The 26194-nt window shown below is 39.6% G+C and overlaps 1 protein-coding gene across 1 annotated transcript in view; it reads right to left on the bottom strand.

The window, feature by feature from the left end:
• Window positions 1-313: 313 nt before the first annotated feature.
• The window catches only part of SNRNP35 (small nuclear ribonucleoprotein U11/U12 subunit 35), a 60106-nt gene continuing 34225 nt past the window's right edge, over window positions 314-26194 (bottom strand). Inside the window, exon 2 of the mRNA XM_044068565.1 lies at window positions 314-1819. Coding sequence (XP_043924500.1) covers window positions 1004-1819 — 816 coding nt within the window. The 3' untranslated portion in view covers window positions 314-1003. The remainder of the gene's footprint in view (window positions 1820-26194) is intronic.

Below are 26194 nucleotides of genomic sequence, written 5' to 3' on the forward strand. Positions count from 1 at the left end.
ACATCTGTCCATGTTTGCTAATATATACTATTCTTGTTAAAACTATTCACCTTAATGATAGATTATTAGCAACTAAGAGAACCAGAGCCACCAAGCTGTCATCTACAGGAAATAATCCTGCCTTAACAGAAAAGCACTGTTGCTTAATGTCACATCCAGTAAAGTGTAGCATGTGTCAAAAATCAGTTCCTCCTGGGCTTCAAAAGAATAATAAAAAAAAAAGATAAAACACAAACTACACCATCATTGGGACCACCTCAGAGGTACACTGACAGTTCAGCACAAAGGATTTAGACTGAGCCATTACAGGGTGTCATTTTGCAGTTCCAGGTTTGAGTCCCACAGACTCTTTTTTTTATTTGCTGAATGACTGAGCAAGTCACTTAACCAAACACTGCCGCTAGGACATCCATGAAAAAAGATTGGTATGCATTTCATTTATTTAACTGGATAAACCAATTTGGACAATTAATGATAAAACAGCCAAGTAATACAAAAAAACTTTTGAGTTCAACTTGTTCTACGATCATTCACTTGTGGCAGAACGACTTCAACACATGTCTGCTGTCCAAATCCTGGGCAAAATCTGCTCCAGTCATAGGAAGAATCTGTTTTTGTTGGGAGTGTAAAAATTAGTCATCGCTCAGAGAACCTTAAAGACAGTTAACTGGAAGGGAAAGTGATTAATTTTAACAGGCAATAATGAGGGAAGGCTAAAAAGCTGAAAGCACTGAAATAACTAATGCAACTCTCAGATTCAGATAAATCTTGTATCATCTTTCTTGAAATAATTAAATGGCAACACACAAACATTTTAAGAATGTGTGTTATTACTCCATGTGTACAACAGAAGCTTCCAAGTATTATTTTAATACCATATGCAAAATTCTTAAAAAAAATTACATTTCTCCAAGTCAGCAAACTATTTTTTTTTTACAGACACAAAAGAGTACATCAGAAGACGGGACTAAAAATATGTCCAAATACAGAAGCACAAAGCAGTTCATCTTCCACATTTATCTTTGTCCTTCTCTTTATGCCCATCGTCATGTCTGTGGAGTTTCAGTGATTTCTCTTTACTTCTTTCTCTGTGCCATTCACCATCTCGTCTACTTCTCTCTCTATTTCTGTCCCTTCTGTCTCTGTTTCTTTCATCATTCCTTCTATCACCCTCATTATCCCTTCCTCGAGATCGTGCTTGGTCTTGCCAATATGACCCATCTCGTGAGGCATCTCTTCTTCTATCTCGAAATCCAACCCTTTCACCTTGATCACTATAACTGTCCAAATAGAAATCATTTCTTATTTTTGATAAAGTTATTGGCTTCCGGAATGGCCTATCACGTCCTCCAAATCGTAACTGACCAGATTCCTTTTTTCCTCCTAAACCACCTCCAAGTCTTCGAGGAATCCAGCCTTTAAGAAGTCTTTCTAACTCAAAGTCCACAAAGATTTCATGCTGGTCCACTACCAGTTTATTGGCATCTCTGTATGCTTTTAATAAAGCACGTTCTTCTTTATATTCTACAAAAGCATAGCCTTTAGAAAATCCAGTAACTAAGTCCCTAACAAGACGCAATCTCTTAATGTCACCATATCTAGAAAAGACCTCTTTTATTTTCTCCTCAGTTGTTTGTGGGTTTAATCTAGCTAGAAAAAGGGTGAGATGAGGGTCTCCCACAACTCCTTTGTTGGGTCGATATCGGGCCAGCATTGCTCTCCAAACAGCACGATCATGGGGTTCCTCATCTGTTCCATCGATGCTCCCTGCTTTAAGTGGGTCATAATGCTTTGCTATTGGTGTCCAGTCACTCATCATCTAAATGTCAAAAAAAATGTAAAATCAAAAGAGGGTATTTAATTATTTACTATACTTAAGTCTAAATATATGTATTATGGACTACAAAAACATTTTTGACAAATTCATAAATAAATGTATAATATTCCATGTGTATGCATTTAATCTATATGCATATGTTAGAAATAAGATACTAGTTGTAATTAAAACACAATATATTCTATTCATAAAGTAATGTTTCCAGCTGGAAAACTGCTTCTTAATTTTACCAGTTATCTTAAAACATTTACGCAATTCCTAAATGCATTAATAAAGTGATTAATGTTGATGTGCTTAAAGAAGATCCACATAATTTTATTTCTGTCATTTGTATTTCCCATTGTATTGCTAAAATATTAAAACAAATTATAAATAACCCAACATTAAAAGTACTATGAAAAAGACAAACAAATGCAGAAATAACAGAAGTGCCATTACAAAGGCAACAACAAAGTTATAATAAGCATGGCTGCCTGCTGGATCATTTGGCATTAGCTTCAGCCAGGCATCAAATGGCTTCTACCTGCTACAAGATAAAAAATGTAAAAAATTTAGTGCATGAGACAAGAGATGACACTCCAGCGTAGCTTCTGGTGGATGCTTAAGTACTTTGTTGAAGATGCCAGCTCCATTCATACCTCTCAGATGCACTTCATTATAAGTAACATTACTCATTTTGAGTCTTAAAATGTTCGCATTCCACACTGTTCCATTCTGAAATGGTTTAACACTCATCCTTTGTTTGGGATTTTTTTGTTTTAACAAATCTCAGTGGTATACAATGCTGAATAATAATGAATCATTAAATTCATCAAAACACTCAAGTATGAAGGGACAGTTAATGACCATGCCCTGTGCTTCTTAGTTGAAGTGGTAAGTGTCCCATATTTTCCACATATTCCACATTGTGAATGGTAGTGTTCCATTTTCTGGGGATGGAAAGTCAAGAGCTATGGATCCACTGGTGGACAAGGATAATGTTAAGGCCAAGACCCAGCCTTCCAAACTTTGCTCAGGCAACTGTTATAGCTGGCCCTGGAGTTAGGGGGGTAACCAAGGAAAAATCCTGATCCCCTACTTGGATTGACAGTGCTACTCCTGGCTGGCTCTACTCCCGGGGGGGGGGGTTTGACAATGAAGAAAAAAGCTCTCACCCCAGAAGGAATTAATACTCAGCTGAAAAACTGCTAACAAGGAATGACCAGTCTGCCATAAGGATTAACCCATTTGAAAAAAGATGTCAAATCAAGACCATACTAAACTTCAGAAAGGCGATACTGAAGTAATAGCAGCCACTCTAAGGGAACAAGGAATATATCAAAAGTTTCACACCACAACTCCTCCTTAGCTGTGGTGAAAAATGTTGAGAAAGGATTTATAGCTCTTTGAAGCCATTAAAAAGTGGACCAAGATATCCTGATAAAAAGTATGTCTAGCCCAAGGAAAATGCAGTGTGAAGGGGAAGAAAGAGGTAATTGGGAACATATTTTCTGGAAGTACTGCGAGTTGACAGACTTCAAGGATTCCCTGTGGGATGCACTGTCAGAGATGCTGGGTGGGCAGATTAGTCTAATGAGGGAGATGGTTTTTCCTGAATTATGATACAGAATCGGAATTGCCTAGACATGGTACAGCCTTGCTGTGTCAAATAATGGTGGTTTTCAAAACAGCAATTACTAGAAAATGGAAATCAAAATCTAAACTATATTGGAAGTAGTGAATATTGTAAGAGATAAACACTGGAACCGAGATCTTTAGAGAAGTGTAGGAGAAAACTACATAGGAAAAAAATAGAAATTGTGGGAACAATACATACAAGGGAGGAATGAGTTCTAAAAGGTGGTAGGACTTAAATGAGCTTAACCTTTTTTTTTTTCGCAAGAGATGGCTTGCACCTGTCACCCTTAGGCTTTCGAATACTGGCAAAGGCTCTTGCCGCCCCCATAGTGCCTTTTTTAGGCAAGGCTGAAAAGAATAGCACAAGTAACCAAAAATTGAGGGTAATGCTACTAAACGCCTGAGGTTTAAACCTCAGAATGCACGCACTCTATGCACTCCTCAGTACGGAGAACAAACGATATCTGTGCAGTAACAGAAACCTGGTTTAAGGCTCCAGAGAGCACCCCAGCACTACCAGGCTATAACTCATACCATACCTTTCGGCCACAGAACCCAGACCGAAACACAAAAGGCGGGGGTGTATCCATATTCATCACGGACACTCACACCTCCAGGTTAGTGATGCAGCACGACGCATCAGAGATCATCCCAGTGCAACTAACAAAGTACAGTTGTGTACACTTAACATAAATGTAGATGTTAGAGTATATTCACTGTTGCAGTCATTACATTTGGGTAATCTGCTGGCAGGTTGCCCTCAGTCAGCCTGATTAACAAAGTCTTGGGTCCTGTGTTGGTTGCTGTCCCTTCTTCCATGATGTCAGGTTGTCAGGGGTATAAAACATGCAGCCGACACCATTACATCAGTTTTTCTTGCCCCAGATATCAGGTGCCCCCCAAATGGGGAGCAAAATATATATATGTATAGAATATAAAACACAAAACATATACCTCCAAACAAAAGCAAATACACCAAAAAGGCTTTTAAAGATAGCAAAAGAAATGAGAGGTATAGTTAGAGAAAAAGTACAGTTGTGTACACTTACCATGAATGTAGATTAGAGTGTGTTCACGGTTGCAGTCATTACATTTGGGTTATCCTGCTGGCAGGTTGCCCTCAGTCGGCCTGAATTCCAAAGTCTTGGGTCCTGTGTTGGTTGCTGTAGTCTCTTCCCTGACATCAGGTCATCAGGGGGTATAAAAGATGTAGCGGACACCATTTTCTTCAGTTTTTCTTGCCCCAGATGTCAGGTGCCCCCAAAAGGGTAGCCTAAAAATATGTAAATAAAACATACATGCACCAAAATAAGCTTTACCTTCATCTGTAAGCAAATACACCACATAAGTTGCATAGATTAGAGAAGTCAAGATAAGTTCCATCAAAAGTAAGGGGGATGGCGGGTGGGTAACCTGTACTGCAACAGTGAATACACTCGAACATCTAAATTTATGGTGTGTACACAACTGTACTATGTTCTTCGCATTTCACTGTTGCAGTCATTACATTTGGGTCGAGTCCCAAAGCTATGGTTGGGGGGCTGGAGCTAAACAGCATTAGGAGCGGCTATGAGGCAATGCAGAACTGCAGTGGCAAAGCCTGCCCTGTATTTAGAGTAAAGAGGCAGATTGTAATATTTTGTAAAGGTATGCACTGAACTCAAGTAGCAGCCTCCAAAATGTCTTTGGTTGGTACTCCCCTGAGAAAGGCTGCAGAAGTGGCTGCAACTCTGGTTGAATACGGCCTAATGCCCTTAGGCACTGGTTTGCCATGTTGTGAGTAGCAGAAACAAATGCAGTGACCTATCCACTTTGAAATAGTCTGCTTGGAGATGGCCTTTCCTTGTGATGCTGTGGCATATGCCACTAGTAATTGCTCTGTCTTTCTGAAAACATTAGTTTTGTCCAAGTAGAATCTAAGTTGTCTGTGTACGTCCAAAGAATGCAGAATTTTCTCTCCCTTGTTCTGTGGATTTGGATAAAAAGTTGGCAAATTAATTGTTTGGTTAAGGGCTACACTGGATACCACCTTAGGTATAAAGTGTAGGGTTTGTTCTGAGAGAGACCCTGTCTGGATAGAAAATGATAAAGGGTTCCACAGCCATGAGAGCCTGTAGCTCTGAAACTAGTCTTGCATAAGTTATTGCTAGGAGCAGAGCGGTTTTCCAAGATAAGAACTTTATGTCCGCAGTAGCACCTGGCTCAAAAGGAGGTAAGGTGAGTTTTTCCAAGACATAATTGAGGTCCCATGCAGGTGTTGGTGTTCTCCTTAGAGGCCTTAAGTTTTTGGCTCCTCTGAGGTACTGCCTTAATAAAGGATGAGAAAAAAAGAGTGGTGGCTCTGTATTGTAATGAGCCGAAATGGCAGAGGCATGGATTTTAATTGATGGAAAAGATAGGCCTTTGTCCAGCATCTCAGTTAAATATTGCAAAATCTGAGGAATATCTGGGACAGCTGTATCAGTTCCTTGAGCTTGGTTCCAAGCGCCAAATCTCTTCCATTTCCCAGCATAGGATTTTCTAGTACTAGGCCTTCTGGCTTCTAAAATGACATCAATCACAATTTTACTGAGAGGTGTGGTTTGTATGGTTACATTATCTGCCATGCTGCCAGGTTTAGAGTCTTGAGTTGGCTGTGCAGAATCTGATTTTTTTTTGGGACAGTAGATGAGGTATTTGAGGTAAGGTCCAGGCTGGGCATTGGGACAAGTTCCTTAGGATCGGATACCAGTACTGGCACGGCCAGTCAGGGGCAATCAGAATAATTTTTGGTCTCTCCTGTCTGACCTTTAGGAGTACTTTGGGGAGGACAGGCAGTGAAGGAAAGGCATATACTGATAGGTTTGTCCAGTTGAAAGATAAGGCGTCCACTTTCCAAGCTTGTCTGTGATAAATCCTTGTGCAGAATCTTAGTTGATTGTTTTGAGGGGAGGCAAACAGATCTATGTCCGGGCGTCCCCATTCCATTGTCATCATGCTGAAGGCTTGTGGATCCAGGTGCCACTCGTGGGGATCCATGAGGTTTCTGCTTAGTTCATCTGCCAGAGTATTTTCCTTTCCTGGCAGGAATTGAGCCTGCAGATGAACTTGGTACATCAATGCTGTGTCCCATAAAGCCATGGCTAGTCTGAATAGGGGATAAGAATGAGTTCCCCCCTGCTTGTTTACATACCACATGACTGTGGTGTTGTCTATCAGTAGTTGTCCCGGATGAATGAGGTCCTTGAAGGCTGTCGGGGCATTTTGAACAGCTAGCATCTCTTTTTGATTGATATGTAGAGGCTTTTGGTTTGTGGACCAGGTGCCGTGAATGCCTCTTCCTGCCATGTGTGCCCCCCAGGCATAATCTGATGCATCTGTCATTAGGCTCTGCCTGGCTGGGGGTGATGTGAATGGGGGTGGGGTGGAATGAATGAATGAATGACAGTCCCTTGTTTTGGTGGCAGGCCTCTGCCCACCACAGGAACTCTAGTTGCAGGCAAGGAATGATAGGAATCATCGTTTCCAGGCTGTGACAAAGTTGATTCATAAGCTTTTTAAATATTTTTATTTATTATTTATTTTATTTTATTTTACATTTGTTAACCGGGCTAGTCTAGCTGGATACATATCCTTTTTCAGTAGAGGCCCGAGGAGAAAAGCTCCAACATAGTAGTTAATACAATTTAAAAAATACAAGTAAAAAATAATGTACATGTTACAAATACACGATAAGAGAGAAATTTTTCATAGTTGTTAAAATGACAGCAGAGCAATCAGAAGGTTATACATAGCTGAAATATCTTATAAACAAATAGTAAATAGACTATTACAAGAAAAATAAACATGTTTGCAATTTGTTGATAGATTTTGGACATTTGGAAGGGATTGATACCCCTGAAATACCACTGAAGTTTCCTCATATGCAGTCTTGCATATGGAATAAGAAGAATGCAGGAGGCCATGAACCCAAAGGCCTGCAGAATTTGTCTTGCAGATAGCTGGGTTTTTGTGGCCATCAGTTGAATTTGTTTTTCTGGTGTAAGGTAAGTCATCTGGGCAGTTGTATTCAAGCTTGCACCCAGGAATGTAATTTTTTTGAGAGGGTACCAGTTGTGATTGGTTTTTGTTTATGGTGTACCCTAGACAAGTTAGAACCCTTTTTACAAATGCCAGATGTTTTAGAAGAGTGTCCTTGTTTACTGCCTGAATTAGACAATCGTCCAGGTATGGATAAATCTGAATATTTCTTTGCCTGCAAAATGCAATTACTGGTGCCAGGCACTATGTGAAGACCCTGGGTGCAGTAGATAAGCCAAAGGGCAGTGCAGAGAACTGGTAATGCAAGTAGCCTGCTTTGAAGCAGAGGTATCTTCTGCAAGATTCCCTGATTGGGATATGCAGGTAAGCCTCTTAAGTCTAGAGTTACCAACCAGGCATCCTTGCCTAGCATAGGTAGTAACTGTTGAAGAGTCAGCATCTTGAATTTTGGAATGTCCAGAAATGTATTTAAAATGGATAAGTCCAGAATTGGATGCCATGATTTGTCTTTTCTGGGTACCAGGAAAAGTCTTGAATAAAAACCTTGTCCCTTTTCCTTTTCTGGTACTGGGTGAATAGCCCCCATATTCATGAGGGACATAACTTGTTTCTGGACCTCTGCCCACTGATTTGGAGGCAGATCTGGCCATCCGTTTGGGATTGGCAACGTGTGGAAATGAAATCTGTATCCATGGGATACTATATTTAAAACCCATTTGTCCTGGGTAATCAGTTGCCAGTTTTGTGCTAGAAGTGCCAGTTCCCCCCCCAAAGGGACGGCCAAAAGATAAGTGCTTGGTGATTGCAGTGGAAAGTCATTGAGACTGTTTACCATAGGGAGGTGCCTTGTTGCTTCAAGATTTGGAGGTGGAGGCACCCCATTGCTTTGTTCTAAAAGTTCCTTGTGACTGAAACCTGGAGCCTTTGGAATGTCTGGGTTTGACCTGAGCAGCTCTAGTGGGTACTGGAAAGGACCAGTTTTTAGTAGGCCAGTGCCTAACCTGGGTGGCTGCATTTGTAAAAAATCTCACACAGTTTGCATAGATTTAGCTTTATCTTCCATCTTTTTCAAAACTTCTTCAGCCTATTACCAAATAAGACTGCCCTGTTGTAAAGGAGCACCCAACAATTTTGCTTTAACATGGTCAGGCAGACTTTGCTCCTTGAGCCAAGCATGCCTTCCTATCACAGATCCAGTTACAGCAGCCCTGCAAGAGGCCTCCAAGGAATCAAAACCACATTGCAAAGTATGTTTTCCAACTTGTTCAGCTGAATGTAATAAATCCTGCAACTATTTTCCACACAGTCAGAAATCAACATCATTTTCTGTTTAAGTAAACCCATGACATGCTGTTGATATTTAAGCATATGAAATTTGACAGTTTAAAGCTCTGATTACCAAGGTTGCAGATGTGTAAACCTTCTTACCCCATCTATCCAGCACCCTGGAATTTCTATCAGAAGGGGTAGGATTTTTATCAGTAGAGACCTTAACACCCTTGGGACCCTGAGAAATGGTTTCAGGGTCAGCAATAGGGTTTTTGAAAAGGAATTTGTGGGAGTCAGGAACCCTGTAGTATCTGTCTGGCCTACTAGGAGCCGGAGGCAGGGAATCAGGAGTCATATTGAATTCTGAGAATTATCATCAATAATGTCTAAACAGGAGGTATAGCCAAAGGCCTATGCTGAGGAAGAAGAAAATCCCCAAGTCTCTTTTTAGATTCACAGAAATCCTGAATCTCCCAGTGAAAGTGTTCCCATAAGGTATGCAAAGTTTCTCCAAAAGAGAAATCCTCAGGGGGAGAAGCAGAAGGGAGTCTTTTGCATCAGAATCCTCATAAGCAGGTATAGATAATTCCTGATCAGAAGAAATAGAAACCTGATCTGAAGAGTCATAGTCAGTGCCTTGCCTAGGCCTCTTGGCAGGAGGGGGATGGGTCCCCCGATCAAGGTAATTAAATCTTCAGCCATTTTGATCATTTGATTTTTAGGCATTGGGGCCTGCACACATGGCCCAAGCATAGTTTTTTTAGGCATAGTAGTTGTTTTTGGCCTTAGTTTTGAAGATGGCATCTGTTTAATATACAAATCTTTAAGCCTGAAAACACCCTCAGAAGCCGGTACCTGCTCAGCTGCTCCGGACCCATTCGCGGGTTCAATACTTAAACGTATCTTGTGGCATACCGGACTCAGATTGGGTCTCAGTAGATGTCTGCAAATCAAAAGTAGCAGATATCAGGGGCTGCGAAAGTACCTCACTGAGTATCAATGAACCGGCAACTGGCTTAGGAGAAGCCTCGTCATTGGTTTTGGACCTTGACGGTCTATGTCTTATTCTTTGCGTTTTTTAGGTATTTCGGTAGTCTGATTGCTAACCGATGACATTTCTGGATAGTTAAATCTTGAGCCAAAATATTTAGAAGCAAAAATATACAGATGTTTAATCGTGCATTGATTAAATTTAGCACAAAACCAACAGCAAGGCACGTTGTGGTCAGGGCCTAGGCAAGAATACAGTACAATGAAAATCCTTGCGAGGCATTTGCTTCCCACAAGTGATACAATTATTAACTTTTACTTACATTGGTAAGGAGCAAGAAAAAAAAAAAAAGTTTCCCCAAAGGGATACTTAGCTTTTAGTTGAAGACTTCGGTTGTGAAACTCGAAAACGAAAATTTCAGGAGTCGGCCGACTGGCACTTGCGAACTGCTTCTGCTTCAGGCACCGCGTGGCAAGAGACTGATATAATGGTGTCAGATGCAGGTTTTATACCCCTGACATCATGGAAGAAGGGACAGCAACCGAGACAGGACTCAATACTTTGTTAAATCAGGCCAACTGAGGGCAACCTGCCAGCAGATTACCCAAATGTAATGACTGCAACAGTGAAACATGAAGAACATCAGGAAAAACTGCAATCCAAATTGTAGTTTGCTACAGATCACCCACCATGACCCAGGACCCCCATTCCGCATTTCTGGAGACACTGGGAAATATGAAGTTCCTACCAAACACCCTAATACTGGGTGATTTCAACTACCCAAACATTAACAGAGAACTAGAAGTACCAACTCCCTTGCCCAACGCTTCCTAGAATTTATAAACTCTAGTGCCCTGGATCAACTGGTCAACACCCCCATCAGAGGGAACATACTGGACCTGGTCATCACCAACATGGGCGACCGGTGTTCCACACCTGACTCCAACCCCTCGCTGGTTAGATCAGACCATAGACTAAATCACTCTGGATTATTCACATTCCACCCCAATCAAGGAAACCACCGTGAAAAACTTTTCAAAAGCAAACTTCACGTTGCTCAAGACAGAGGTGGGAAAGGTTCACAGCCCCCACGCCAATGGACAATGCTGTCAAAGCTGCTGAAACCTATACAAAGGCACTATGATCATCTGCAGGAATACATGGATTGTGCTATCCCAAGTAAAACCAAGACTCACTCCCCCAAGAAAAGGAAACCAGTCTGGTGGACCCCTGCCATAAACAGGCTCTACAATAGGAGGAAACTAGTACAGATAAGAGCAAAATCCCTAGAAGGAAAGACATCCCTGATCATTATCAGCAAGAAACTAAAATTCCTCATTAAATCATCTAAGGCTAGTTTCAAAAGAAAAATTGCCAAAATTGCCAAGGACTCCAAAGATAACCACAAAGCATTCTTTAGCAGTCAAGAACCTAAGTGGAAACTCTCAGATCTGCTCCGAGTTGGTGCAGAATGGCACAAAATACACTGAACAGACTGATATTGCCAACATTTTGGTAGACAGGTTCAGTGCAAACTTCACACCCCTCTCGCCCCCTAAAGGGCCCATAACCATACCAGAAGAATGCAAGGCCCTGGCAATCACCGACACACAGGCTGAAACAGCCCTATCCAAAGCCAAAAACACAGTCTCAATGGGACCGGATGGTGTCCCAGGCTGCGTCTTACAAGAGCTCCAAAATTAACTAACCCCTCACCTAAAAACACCGTTCAACCTCAGCCTCTCTACAAGCTACGTACCCACAGAGTGGCACACAGCAACAGTTATCCCACTCCACAAAGATGGCACCACAACAGTCCCCGTGAACTATCGCCCTATAAGCCTGACTAGCCTGGTCTGCACGGCTATGGAGCACATCATGATGGAACTTTAAGAGACATTAGGAACCTCCAAACTTTGGACTCCACCCAGTTTGGCTTTGTTAAGGGCAGATCATGCCTCCTAAACCTGGTGGACTTCTTTGAGACAGTTACCAGGGATTTAGATGAGGATAAGGAGGTCCACACAGCCTACCTAGACCTCGCAAAGGCTTTCGACACCATTTCCCATTCTGGTATTATAGACAACTCACCAACCTGAACATTAATCCCTACGTCACGAGATGGGTTGCAAACTGGCTCACGGACAGAACTCACATGGTGAGAGTTGCAGACTCTAGGTCAGACTCTAAACTGGTTACAAGTGGCATCCCCCAGGGTTCAGTCCTAGGACCCCCTCCTGTTTGGTATATACTTCTCTGAGGTACAGGCAAGCATAGGAGGACTTTGGCTGACCAAGTTCATAGATTACTGCAAACTAGGGGCCATAATTGATTCTCCGGCTGATACTGCTAGCAGATTACCCAAATATAATGACTGCAACAGTGAAACACTAAGAACATCAAAGTACCTGCAAACTACCACATAGGTGGTAGTCCCCTAAATACAGAAAAAGTAAAAAGGGATCTGGGGACCCAAGTAGATAGCAATCTCTCCTTTGACAATCATTTTGCCAAGGTGGTTAGAAAATCCTTCTACGTGGCCCACCTAATCTCAAAAGGGTTCTCATCCAGAACAAAGGAGGTTATTGTGCCTCTCTACTCATCACTTATTAGACCCATTATAGAATACAACGCCCCATTTGGGATGTACCTTACAAGACACCTGCAACAACTGGAAAGACCACAAAAGTACCTCACCAAGAGGATTACTGGCCACAAACAGATAACCTATGCAGCCCGACTAAACTCCAGCTGTACTCTGCTGCATACCGCTTACTCTCTGCTTGACATACAAGGCCATGTCCAACCCAAAATTGATTGATATTCTCCACCTAAGAAAAAAAAAAAAAAAAATCCCCGAGCCACACGCTCTAGGGATATAAACCTTACCACAGCGATAAATAGGACGTGTTGGAGGGATAGAGTCCTGACCCAGAGAGACCCCATGCTTTGGAACAAGATTCCAACATACATTAGGCAGAGCCCCTCACTAGCACTCTTCAAAAGAAACCTTGACGGGTGGATGGGAAATTACCCCGGGGATCACTGCAGTGGGTCTGCTGGACAGAAGAGGAGGGAACTAATGGCTCTGCTGGTCAGAGGCACAGGGAACTAATCTAAGGGGGTGGCGAAAGCCAACACACTCTGGCTAGGCTTATACAAAGCTTCTTATATCCCTATTTGCAGTCATCCCTATTGGCAAAATTTCCTTTTACTGTTCTTGTTTTAGCTTAGTTCTTAGAATACCGTCTGCAAATTTGTGAATTAAATATTCTGTATGGTTATGCTGCGGACCTGCATCCAGTACTCTACATTCTCCTTATTTAACTTCCCTCATGTTTCATCATCCCACTCTATTTTGATTTCTAAACTTCAGCTAGTGTCATGTATATCAGCTTTAACTGCATAATTCTAAAGTACCCATTCAAATCAGGTAATCCTAAAACCACATTATTCTATAGGAGGATCAACCTATACCACTTAATTCTTGCCCTCTTCCTATCCCAAATGCTTCCTATCCCAAATGCATTCCTTCATTCTGTTAACAGCCAAAACTTCTCCTCTGGTTAATAAAAATATCCCTGACTTGCATATAAAATTAAAGGTAATAAAAACATTTCCACTGCATTGCATCATACAGTCCCATATCCATCAAATCAAGACTTTCCAGTTTCTCAGTTTTTTATCTTTTAAGTATTTCCCCCATATCCTTAGCTGCCACAACAGAATCCTTTTCAAATTCATAAACTCAACTACTTCATCTTATGTCCACATAAATATGGGTATTGCTGAACCAGTTCTTGCGTACATAGTTTACCACTAGAGCCTTTGTTTTGTCTTCATTAATTGCACATCCTCAAAACAATTGAAAAGGCTTCAAAATGTCCAGTAACACAGAAATGTCCTTTTGTGGATTTAATCACGTACAAAATAATATCACCTGCAAATAAAGCCAACTTTGCTTGAGTATCACACCAGTTATTATCCTCGATTTTGCAAGTCCCTGTTTCTTTGCCAATGGCTCTAAATACAGAAAATATAACAAAAGTGAAGAGGACAACTCTGTCTGGTTCCCCACAACTTGTCAGAGAGGAACCCTCCCACCTTAATTCTTGCCTCCAAACCTTCATATATTATCTTAATTTCTACTACAGAATGCACATGCTGCCTTTGTTTTACTCATAATATCCCAGCTGATTCTAACGAATGCTTTATCTGCATCAAAACCCACAAACAATATTGTCATTTTCTCACATTCTGCTTCCCCCTAGATTACTATTATTCTATTAAATATTGCCAAATGTTTGCATCCACTCAAAAACAAATGTTTAAAACATCTTTACTAAATTATTATGTACAACATATGCAGCCATAAATTTGGGCAGCACAGTGGTGCAGCGGTTAACAATGTCGCTTCATAGCAAAAGGTTCTCCAGTTTGATTCTTGGCTGGGGTGCCTTCTGTGCAGAGTCTGCATGTACTCCCTGTGTTCACATGGGTTTCCTCCCACATTCCAAAGACATGCATCTGGAGCAATTCTCCCTGGGTCTCCGCTGAAAATAGGCTCTGTCCTAGTGGGACTTTCACAGTCAACAAATGTTAAAAGAAATAAACAAAAAAAGAAAACTATATTAAAACTTTTTATGCATCATACATTACGTACAATATCCTTCTTTCTTTATAATTAATTGGCTTTCACTCCAACATTACATAAATGGTTCCTTTCCTGCTTTCCATTAAACCTAATTCCTCCTGAGCATTCTGCACATATTACCAAAATACCATTTATTTCTAGGTTAATTGCTCCGTCCCCTTTCAAAAGGCCCCACTTAAAGTTATTTTCGCTCTAACTATATTCAATACTTCAATACTGTTATTTAGATTTTCTAGTAACTGCTTATTTGGAAGTCAACAGCATCTAAGGCCTTTCTATGTCTAGGTAATTCAGATCCAGCATCACAGCTCAAAATGATAATTTCCTTTGTTCCAGAGGACTCTGCAGTGAAGTTTAAAAATCTGCCAAATCACTACACTATCAAAATATGCTCACAGTTAACTCTCTGTCTCGTCACTCTTCTAGTATTGGCTATCTACTGGAGGAAAAATTCTTCTAAATCTGCTTGGGGTATGCAAACACTTCCAAGCAAAAATCTTAAACCATCTGTAGTTTGTTGCATACTTGAGAGCAATGCTTATGTCCTTCCATTGTTCCTTTGTAAATTGCTTTTTCAGCCTCTTCCAAATCTTTCCTTTTGCTGACTGATTCATTTAATAACCATGCAGTATTTTATATGTCCTGCTAATTACCTCTTTCTTAGCAGCAGCTTACTACTGACATAACCAAAATCTCACCAGAGCTGGTCTTTCAATTAGGACTCCACTATCCCTCAGTCTTCCTACAACAGAGTGATATCCAGGTATAGAAAATCTCTAACCTGCAGTCCAAACTTCAGCTTAGCCTCATCCTGTTCAGTTACCTTTTCCTCTTTAGTTACATGCTTGTATTACCTTGGTTTCTTGCCAGTTTTCTCCAGTCCACCTTGCCTATTTTCTGTACTCCTCCTTGCAGTCTTTCCTATTGGCAACATTTCTTTTTCCATTCCTGTGCTGACTTGGTTCTTACAATACTTTCTGCAACTTTGAATACAATATTCTGTTATTTTATTATTCTATTTAAGATCTACATACAAAAATCCTACTTTCTCTTGACTTATTAAACTCCTCTTTCCCTTGCTTCATCATCCCTTTCTACTTTGATTTTTGTCTAGCGTTAAAATATCCATACAAAATCATGTAATCATTAACCATGTTATACAAGGAGTATCAACTTGTCTCAAGTCTTGTCTCTTTTCCATCCAAATAAACTTCAGCTATCCACAACTTCTCCCCGGTTGATAAAAATATACCTGACCAGTATAGAAAACTAAGGGACTAAATATTTTCACTGCTTGTATTTCACATTTCATTATCCATAAACAAGAGCTTCCAAATTCTCTGTTTCTGTATTATCTTCTGTTTAGACTCTTCCCACATATCCAACTACCACAACAGAATGTTTTTAAACTATACACCTAAATACGTCCTCTTATTTTTGGCTATACAATTTGCCATTCCATTAGCTACTATAAACATTCATTTTATAATCATGTTTTAAAACTGAAATATGTCAAAATGAAGCTAGGTCTGGGGGGTCTTTACCCTCTTTGGATAATGCAGTCACCAGAATCCCCCCCCCAAAAGATGCTGGTGCTACCTCAAACCCTCTTTTAATTTTGATAATCAAAGCCTTTCAGATCTTGGTCATGTCTTTCCATCCTAAATTCCAAAATTCCACAAGAATCCTGCAGATTTCCCTGTTGATTATACATCATTGTATTTATCTAATTTCTTCCAGTCTTAGCCATTACTTTTTGGGCCTTATCTTCCTCGAACATTAGCATAATTTAAGCCTTCCATAAATACTTCTATTAGTGCTTTGTCTTGGTCTTCATATTCTTCTGCTTTATAGAATTTTTCATAAAATTTTCAATACCTCTCTACTACCCATAAAGGATCAAGAATTTTTTTGTCACACGTTTATAGTGTCAACCCTTTCCACCTTCTGTGGCCTAATTAGTCATTTACTTGCTTTGGAGTTATCAAAAATAGTTGCTTAATAAACAACTCATGCATATTATCTAAATACTCGTGCATTTTCCCTTTAGCACTGTGCAGTTGCTCTTCTGGTTATTTGCTTGCCTTAACCTTATACTGTACTACTATAACCCTTGTCAGACCCTCTACATAATTCCTGTTATCTTAATTCACATCTCTCTTTCTCCTCCCCTTTTTAAACTCATTTTTCATTTATTCCACAAACAAGCAATCCCTTCTGAAGACATTTGCATCTTCCCTAATAACCAACAAGTCATTTCCACTATTTCTTACATGTACTAAGCAGGCAAGTTGCAGTGTCCCATTTTTACTTCAATACCTTCCATCTTTATCTTAGTTTTTTTTATCAGCGCATGATCTGAAATAGTAACTGGATAAGTGTCAAACATTTCAATTAAATACACATGCTCTTGTGATCTATAAATTCTATCCAGTCTAGCCCAAGTTATTGTACTTTGGGGAATATGTAAATTCTGATTTCATACTACTGAATTCATATCTTCCATACCAAATATTCTCATATTTCTTCAGATGTCTACCCCCTTTCGTTATATTCTCCCTTCTTGGTTCCACGACATCCTCACTGCTGCAAATCAAATTCCAGATGGCACCCAAAAATAATATTCCCCACTGAAAGACCATTTCTCCCAACATCATCATCTTAAGCTCCACAACAGCAATGCTCATTGTAATCCTAATCCCTTGCCAATAGCCCCTTACTACCACAAATCTACCAATGTCTTTTTGAGTCCTTAAGAGAAAATAAAGGAGTATCTGCATAACATGCATAAATTTAGAAAGACTGAAGTTAACTACTTTTTGTAACTCCACAGCACAAAAACTTTCACTACAATGACTTATGCAACAGAACACAGAAATGGTCACCAAACTCGGGGGACTATAACAAGAAAAAGTAGAGATCCTGTAAAGGTTTTACAAATATTATGGAATTTTGTTTTAAATTTTGTACAAGGCTGAGAAATGTGGAAATCAAGGAAGATTACAAATGGAAGTATTAACAGAAGACTTAATTATGCCAAGGTGTTGTCGCCTCACAGCAAGACATTGTCCTGTTCGATTCTCAGCTAGAGCGTCTTGTGTGTGGAGGCATGCGTGAATGGGCGTACCTTCTTTGAAGGTTGTGCGTCAGAGCCGGCAACTCGGCACATAAAAATCTACTGCCAATCATTAGCGGACCGGAGTTCCACTGTGGCGACCCCTAACTGTGAAAAGCCGAAAGACACAACAGCAACAAGAGGTAGACAAGGCTCAACAAATAACAGTTAAGATAGGAGGGGAGGAGAAACAAAGAAAAAAAAAAAAACGGTAATGTATAATCAATCTTTAGGAAAGTCTCCAAGAACAGATGGCATTCCTGCGGAAATCTGGAAATTAGGAGGGAAGAAAATGATAAATATCTGGAAGATTTTGTTTAACAGTATATTAAAAGTAGGGAAGCACCAACATCTTGAAAGAAAACTGTGGTGGCTTTGTTACCTAAAGATGACAAATCCCCCCTCAGAGTCTGCTTCATATAGACCCATTTCAATTGTAAACCATGATTAGAAAGTGTTTGTGTCTACACTGTCTAAAAAAATTGCAAAGGTATTGCCAAGATTGATTGATATGGATCAGTGTAGTTATGAGGATTGCTTAATGAAATCTTGTAAAGTGAGAGGATGCCAGAGTAATGGAGAAAATAAAGGTGTTTCCGTACCAATTTTTAGGAATAAGGGTAACATGCAGAGCTGTAGTAACTACAGATGGATTAAATTGATCAGTCACAGCATGAAGTTATGGGAAAGAGTAGTGGAAGCCAAGTTAAGAAGGGAGGTGATTATTAGTGATCAGCAGTATGGTTTCATGCCAGGAAAGAGCACTACAGATGTGATGTTTGCTCTGAGTGTGTTGATGGAGAAGTACAGAGAAGGTCAGAAGGAGTTGCATTGTGTCTTTGTGGACTTAAGAGAAAGCATATGACAGGGTGTCTAGAAAGGAGCTGTGGTACTGTATGAGGAAGAAGGTAGTGCGACAGCGGTGAGGTCTGCAGTGGGAGTGACAGATGCATTTAAGGTGAAGGTGGGATTACATCAAGGATCAGCTCAGAGCTCTTTCTCATTTGCAATGCTGATGGAAAGGTTGACAGATGAGATCAGACAGGAGTCCCCATGGACTATGATGTTTGCAGATGACATTGTGATCTGGAGAGGTGGAGATATACTCTAGAGTGAAGAGGAATGGAGGTCAGCAGGACTAAGACAGAATATCTGTGTGTGAATGAGAGGGAGGATAGAGGAATGGTGAGGATGCAGGGAGTAGCGTTGGTGAAGTTGGATGAGTTTAAATACTTGGGATCAGCAGTTCAGAGTGATTGTGAGTGTGGAAGACAGGTGAAGAAGAGATTACAGGCAGGATGGAGTGGGTGGAGAAGAGTGTCAGGACTGATTTGTGACAGACTAGTACCAGTAAGAGTGAAAGGGAAGGTCTACAAGAGGGTAGTGAGACCAGCTATGTTATATGGGTTGAAGACAGTGGCATTGACAAAAAGGCAGGAGTCAGAGCTGGACATGACAGAGTTAAAGAAAGATTTGCACTGGGTGTGACAAGGACAGGATTAGGAATAAGTATATTAGAGGGCCAGCCCAGTTTGGAAGGTTTGGAGGCAAAGCCAGAGAGGCAAGAGTATGTTGGTTTGGACATGTGCCAAGGAGGGATGCACAGTATATTGGGAAAAAGATGCTAAGGATGAAGCTGCCAGGTAACAGGAAAAGAGGAAGGCTTAAGATAAGGTTTATGGATGTAGTGAGAGAGGACACGCAGGTGGTTGGTGTGACACAGCAAGATGCAGAAGACGGGAAGAAATGGAAACTGATGATCCACTGTGGCGACCCCTAATGGGAGCAGCTGAAAGAAGTAGTAGTTATGTGGAGGGGAGGCAAATTTGGCAAAATTAATAGAACAATGATGACCCACAGGGAAGCAGAACGCAAGAAAATGCCTCTGATTTTAAATGCTTTATCTGCATAGAGACCAGCTTAAGCTGGGATTTTATTAGCACAGTACTGGAAGCATTTGCATTCCCTGATAGAAGAATATATGAAGGATCGGCAGCAAGAATTAAAGTGGGAAGGATCCTCCTAACAGAGGAACCAGGCAGAGTTGTCCCCTTTCTCCTTTATTTGCCTTGTATTTAGAGCCATTGGCAAAGAAAATAAGAGATTGAGAAATACAAGGATAAAACTGGTATGGCAATCAAGAAAAGTTGGCTTCATTTGCAGATATTCCGTACCCAATAAATCCAGAAAAGGACATCCCTGTTGTGGCACATTTTGAGAGAGTTTCAAGTCTTTTAGGGATATAAAATGAATGAAGAGAAAACAAAGGCTATGGCCATAAATTATGTATCCACACACGGATTGGTTTAGCAATACCCACATTTATGGGGACATAAGATGAAGTACTTAGGAGTATGGATTATAAAGGCTTCTGTTACGGCAGCCAATGATATGTGGGAAGAGACTAAACAAAAGATAATACAAAAACCAATAAACTAAGCTCTTATTTATGGACATGAATAGTAAGAAGCAGTGAAAATGTTTAGTCCCTTTAATCTTGGGTCAGGCATACTTTTCTAAACCCAAGAAGTTGTTGGAGATGATAATTAAAGAACTGTAGGAATTTATCTGGGAGGGAAAGAGGACAAGAGTCAAGTGGGATAAGTTGATCCTTCAAAGAAAACAAGGTGGTTTAGGTTTACCCGATTTTAAGATTTTTTGTAGAGCTACATAGTTAAAGCTCGTACACAACACAAAAAGAAGGTATAATTCAAAGTGGAAAGGGGTGATGATGAAGCAAGAGGGAAGTTCAAGAAAGAGAGAGTTGGAGTCTGGATGCAGATCCTTAAAATAGAACAACAACAACTAAGCAGATTATTATATGCACAAAATAGCAGAAAGTAGTCTAAGAACTAAGCCAAAGCGAGAAAATGGAAAAATGAGATTTTGCCATTAGGGATAACTGCAAGTGGGGCTACAGAAAATAGGCATGAGGGGGTCGGAATTTACGGGAGAAAACTGGCAAAGGAACCAAGATATTGGAAGCAAATAACTCAAGAAGGAAAGGTAAGAGTGAGATGAAGGCAAGAAGACATCTGGATTGCAGGCTAGAGACTGCATTCCTTACCACGGCTTGATCTCAAGGGTACAGGCAAAGAGAAAGAGATAGGGAAATTTTAAGTGAAAAACCTGCTCTGGCAGAGTTACAGTTGAATCTACAAGAGATACAACTGTTAAAAAGGGATAATTAGTAGGACATATAAAATATTGCAATAACTAAGAATCAGAAGAGGTCAGAAAAGACTGCATTGCCAGTGTCTCTTCCCAATTTCCAAGAAAACAACTGGACGACATATGTATGGCTCTCAGGTAAGTCCAGAAGGTTTAGGATCTTTGCTTGGAAGTATTTGAATAGGCATTTCTTTTTACCCCATGCAGATTTCAAAGAATTTTTCCTCAGGTAGATAGCAAGTGGAGGTGTAATGGACAAGAAAGTGGTAACTGGGAACATATGCTTTGAGAATGCAACCAGTGAGATGCTACAGGATGAGAATACATGTATGCATTTGCATAAGAATCAAGTCGACGGCTTGATTAATAAAGCTGATTTTTATGTGTATGATCTCCACATAACTGGGCTGATATCGTTAGATATGTAAAAAAATTTTTTATCCAGCTGTCCTGATCCTTTATGGTTTACCTAAGATACACAAGAACTTGAGTGACCCCCCCCCCCCACGCGTCCTATTGTCTCTAGCCATGACTGGGTGACTTGAGTCTATTTTTGTTGAGAAAACGGCAAGACTGATTTTAGATGGTATTCCATGGGTAATGAAAGACACTAAGTAGTTCTTGACAGATCTTTATGCCTGGTATAAAGGGTATGGATTATAGTGAGGATTTATTCCTGGTTAACCTTGACACTGTCACTTTTTTATGGTGATACTGAATGACCTAGGCACCGAGAATGTCAGAGCTTTTCGTTCATGTTGCAGTGATTTTTCTACTCGCAAAGTTATGCTTGTGTACACGCTTCTTGAACTAAATTTTAAAAAACAATGTGTTTATATTTTGAGAATGAGTTCTACCTTCAACATATTGGTGTAGCAATGGGTACAGTCTGTGCAAATTCTTATGTGAACTTAGTACTGGCACAGTGGGACTCTATAGTGGTTAACCCTCTTATCCAGAATATTTGCCACTATAGAGGTTTTCTACAGGACATCTTGTTTTGGAAGGGTACATTAGAGGACCTTTCCTCTTTTGTGGACTACCTACATAGTGCTACTTCATTACTATGTGTTACCTACAGTTACTCCAAGGGGTCCATTGAGTTCCTAGAGGTTACTGTGAATATGGACGCTCTGCATAATATTCCTACCAAGACCTATAAGAAACCTTGCAAGAAGGATAACCTATTGCATAAGACTAGCATGCATCCCAGACATGTCACCAAGAATGTTGTTAAAAAATAAATAAATAAAAGACGACATTTAAGAACTATGAGGCTGTATAATGAGGATAACGCTGCAGTTGAGGCACTGGGTGCTATGTCTAAGGATTTTATTGCTAGAGGATATTCTAAAGCTGAAGTACAGAAAATGGCTGAAGTTTGTTCACCTAAACATTGTTGCCAAACTAATTTTTTACTGAAGGGGCTGGAGTCTTTGGCTTCTCTTTCTTTTAGCCAAGTTTCTTGTCCTCCTTTTGTATATATCATATTCTAGAAATATAGATTGTTGTTTCTGATAAAGAACTGGTCAGTTTTAATGAATGATGAAAATGTTAGGTTCAGCACCTAACACCTTTGAAACATGAGCTGTGTTATAGACCTCCACATCATGAACGTTGCTACCTCTGATCGAGTTGGTACATTCCTGTGTAGGTCTTGTAATGCCTGCAATTATTTTTGGACTACTAGCTTTACTTAACATCCATCGCTTGACTATATTTATTTATTTACATTTTTAGGTTTACTATGCTAAATATTTGAATGTTTTTATGTGGGGAAAATCCAATAGATCTTTTAAGTACAGGATTTTAGAACATGTGGGCGATATTCATAATAGGCAGCCCGCTAATGCTTTAGCAAGGCATTTTATCGAATCAGGACCACAACACTAGTTTTAAGTTTACTCTTTTAGAAGTTTTGAATGTTAGCATCAGAGGTGGAGACTTGAAAAATAAATCCCCCGAGTTGAGATGGATAGTGTACTTAAAAGCCAACACCTTTCCTGGCTTAATGATGTTTCCTCTGTGAAGCCTATATTAACAGCATGTGGTTTGGTACACTGATCCGATTGGCTAGTTTCTTTGAATGGAAGATTCTGCATGAATGGACAAGTATGACATTTCTTATAATGAAGATCACGTGATCTCATTTACTTTGACGCGCTAAGTTGAAACTTAAATTTGCAAGTTGTTTTTGTCTGTTTTTATATGGTCTGAAGAAGTGGCTGCTTGCTCTGAAAGCGCTTACCATTTATATACATTTTTTATGAGTTTTCTGTTTTAGATTAAAAATTAGATTTATCACTGTTGTGGTGGTCGTATTTGTTTTTTGGCTTACAATGTATAGAGTTGGCAGATTTTAAAAATTCCTTCTAGAGTACCTTATAGAGTACTCTATCAGAAATACTGGGTGAGCAAATGGCTGCAAGTAAGAAATTATTCTTTACAGCTGGGATACAGGATCTGAATTACCTAAAACACAGTAAGGCCTTATTAAAATTTAACATTGTTAACAGCCAAACAATGCAATTACATTATAAGAAAGATAAAAACTGTAAAAGGGATCTTTAGAAAAATGAAGGAGAAAATTACAAAGAAGTAAATGGAAATTCTGGGGACAGTACATGCAGAATAACATTCAGGAACACAAGTGACATTTAAAGGGAAGGCAGGGATTCAGCAATTTTTTTGTAATGTTGCACTGATGACGGTAGTAATAGTAGCAAAGAAAAAGTGTGTGATATAGATATTATATTTAAATGAAAAATGTTAAAATGGTTTGTTTGAAGTTAATTTATGTTTGCCTATGTCATAAGTGAATTTAATAAAGGTGCTTAAAAGTAGCCAGTGTACTTTTCTTATTTTTTTTAAACTGTGCAATGTTCTTGTAAATGCATCAAAAGTATCAAGACTGTTGGACATGCAATTACTATTTATTCACTTCTCACAAATTCAAAACTATTTTTCACTGAACTGCTTGTCACTCTGCCTTTAATGGTGACATTTCTCTAAGAAAGTTCATGTTTATCTACTTGTACCCAAGGCTTCTAACTAAAGAAATTATTCTTTTGTGCTGGGACACAGGATCTACACTGCCTAGACAGACATAAGAATGACTTGTGCTTAATTCTATTGCTTGTAAAAAAAAAATGTTACCAGAAAATGGATTTCAAAATCTACACTATTTGAAGTTTTCAATATTGCAAAATAAATAAAACAAATTGAAGTGATTCGTTAGAAAAGAAAGGTGCAAACTACATATAAATAAATGGAATTTATGGGAACACTACATGCAGAATAATGTTCAGGAGGAGGAAGAGTGAGATTTAAGGTAAGCGGAGAAGTGAGCTATTTATGTAATGCTGGATTACACAGCACTTGTATAGAGAAAGAATATGTAATGTACAACGTATGTACATGAAAGTGTTAATACGGATTGTTTTCTATTAATGTATAGGTGCCTATGCATTAAGTGACAATTTAATAAAGGTGTTTGCACCTGCAGAAAGCTCCTCTACAAGTAAAAACTATCAGCAGTGAGAGAAACCGCTAATAACTTTGCAGTAGCAAGAAAAAATATTTGCAAATTTCACTCGGAACACAATGTGAAGACCTCTGCTGGCTAACTGCTTGCACCTGCAGAGTTATCTAACAAGGAGAGCATTTTCTAATGGGGGAAAAATAACTGCAGATGCAAGAAGCTTTTCTACACCTTTTTTCATGTTGTCTTATTTTTCCAAGAGTATTTGCTTAACACTTCTGGTCTATAACTTAAACCAAAGACATTAATCTAGGCATCCACCCCTGAAAAAACATGAGAAATAATTACTTTAATTCTACATATATTATCAGTACATATTCACACCCTTCCCCTACTCCAGGGGCCCAAGTTCACAACATTATATTAACTTAACTTGCTTCTAACCACCCTTTGTTACAGTATAAAGCATGTACATCTTACAACTAAAGTTCTTGATTATTTTAAAATTTTCAATGTATACAGCAGTCAGTAATAAGAGTTCTCACCACACATTTAAAAACTGCTTAACAATACAAACAAAACTCATGTACTTACCATTACAACACGTCTGTACTGTCTGCTTCAGTCTTTCATCAATGGATAGTATGGATGGGCATTTTGATCAGAGATGGAAGACTTTGGCCACTCTCAGACTTTGATCCAAGAAAAACTATTCCCCTTACCCATAAACCCAGTATCAACTCAGATTGAGTTTGCCCATACCTTATCAATATGAAATAACTGTGCACAAAAGGAAGAGAGCCACAGACATACTGCACATGAATCCAGAGCAGGGACAGTACATAAGCTGCAATTGATATCCATGCAGGCCACTCCATAAGTGAAATAAAGTATTTCCAGGCATAGAGGAGGAGGGAAGTTTTGTAATGACAGAAGTAGACAACACAGGTCCATCACTATAAGTATAAAATTTCATATCTGATGTGGTCTGTTCCATCAGATGGGACAGAGTCCCTGGCTACTGTGCGTCTTGGGAGGTCTCATGGAAGATATGCCAGGGAACAGCTGAATAAAATGAAGCCTTGGAACTGGACTGGAAGTCTAATTTGTAACTGGATATGATGGTATAGACATTAAACCAAGTAGCTACAGCACAAATGTCATCAACTGGAACCCTGGAAAGGAAAGCATTATAGGTGGCCACTGATCAGGTGGAATGAGCCTTAGGGGTTTTAGGTAAGGCCAAACCTTTTCCATTGTAAACATAGGAAATGCAATCTAAAAGCCATTGGGAAAGGATTGCTTTAGTTTCTGCTTTATCCAATTTTGCTGAAGAGAAAGACAAACAACTGACCATGTCCTGGTAGAAGGTAGAAATCAGAGCGGACATTGGACATCCAATAAATGTAGCATATATTCTCCTCCTTTGCTAAAATAATAGAAGTAGACAAAGATCAATTCACTGGTTAAGAGTGCTCTAATGTTACCTTGGGTAGGAATGAGGAATTCGTCCTTGATGTAAGCCTGCCCTCAAAAAAAAAAAAAAAAAAAAAAAAACAGGTTACATCATGCAGTTTGGAAATCTCACAGAAGTGAGAACTTCTAAAAACAGAATTTTCCAGGTCAAATCCTTCAAGCCCACTTTTACCAAGTGTTCAAATCAAAATGCAATCAAGGCCTGTAAGAGGTTAGTGATGTCCTGCAGAGGGGAAAGGGATCCCAAGAGGAGGCCATAACATGAAGGCACTCCATAAAAAAGCTATCAATAGCTTGAGAGAGGCAATGGATATCTTATTTTTCTCCAATGTGGAAACAAGAAATGGCAGCCATTTGCACTTTGATTGTAAAATAACTTGGAAAAGAGAACTCAAAAAAATGGAGCCAAGAAGGGATCCACATTTTGATTTATAGCCCATATAGAGAATCTTTATCATTTGCTTTTATAGTGGAAGGCTTTTGAGTTGAAGACAGAGGACAGCCTGGACTGTCTAGCATTCACTGGAAATGGAGAAAACATTGCGTCAGTCTGAATACCCTTG

The sequence above is a fragment of the Protopterus annectens genome, chromosome 4.part0 (assembly GCF_019279795.1).
Source record: "Protopterus annectens isolate FY-2018-M chromosome 4.part0, PAN1.0, whole genome shotgun sequence".
Classification (NCBI taxonomy): Eukaryota; Metazoa; Chordata; order Ceratodontiformes; family Protopteridae; genus Protopterus; species Protopterus annectens.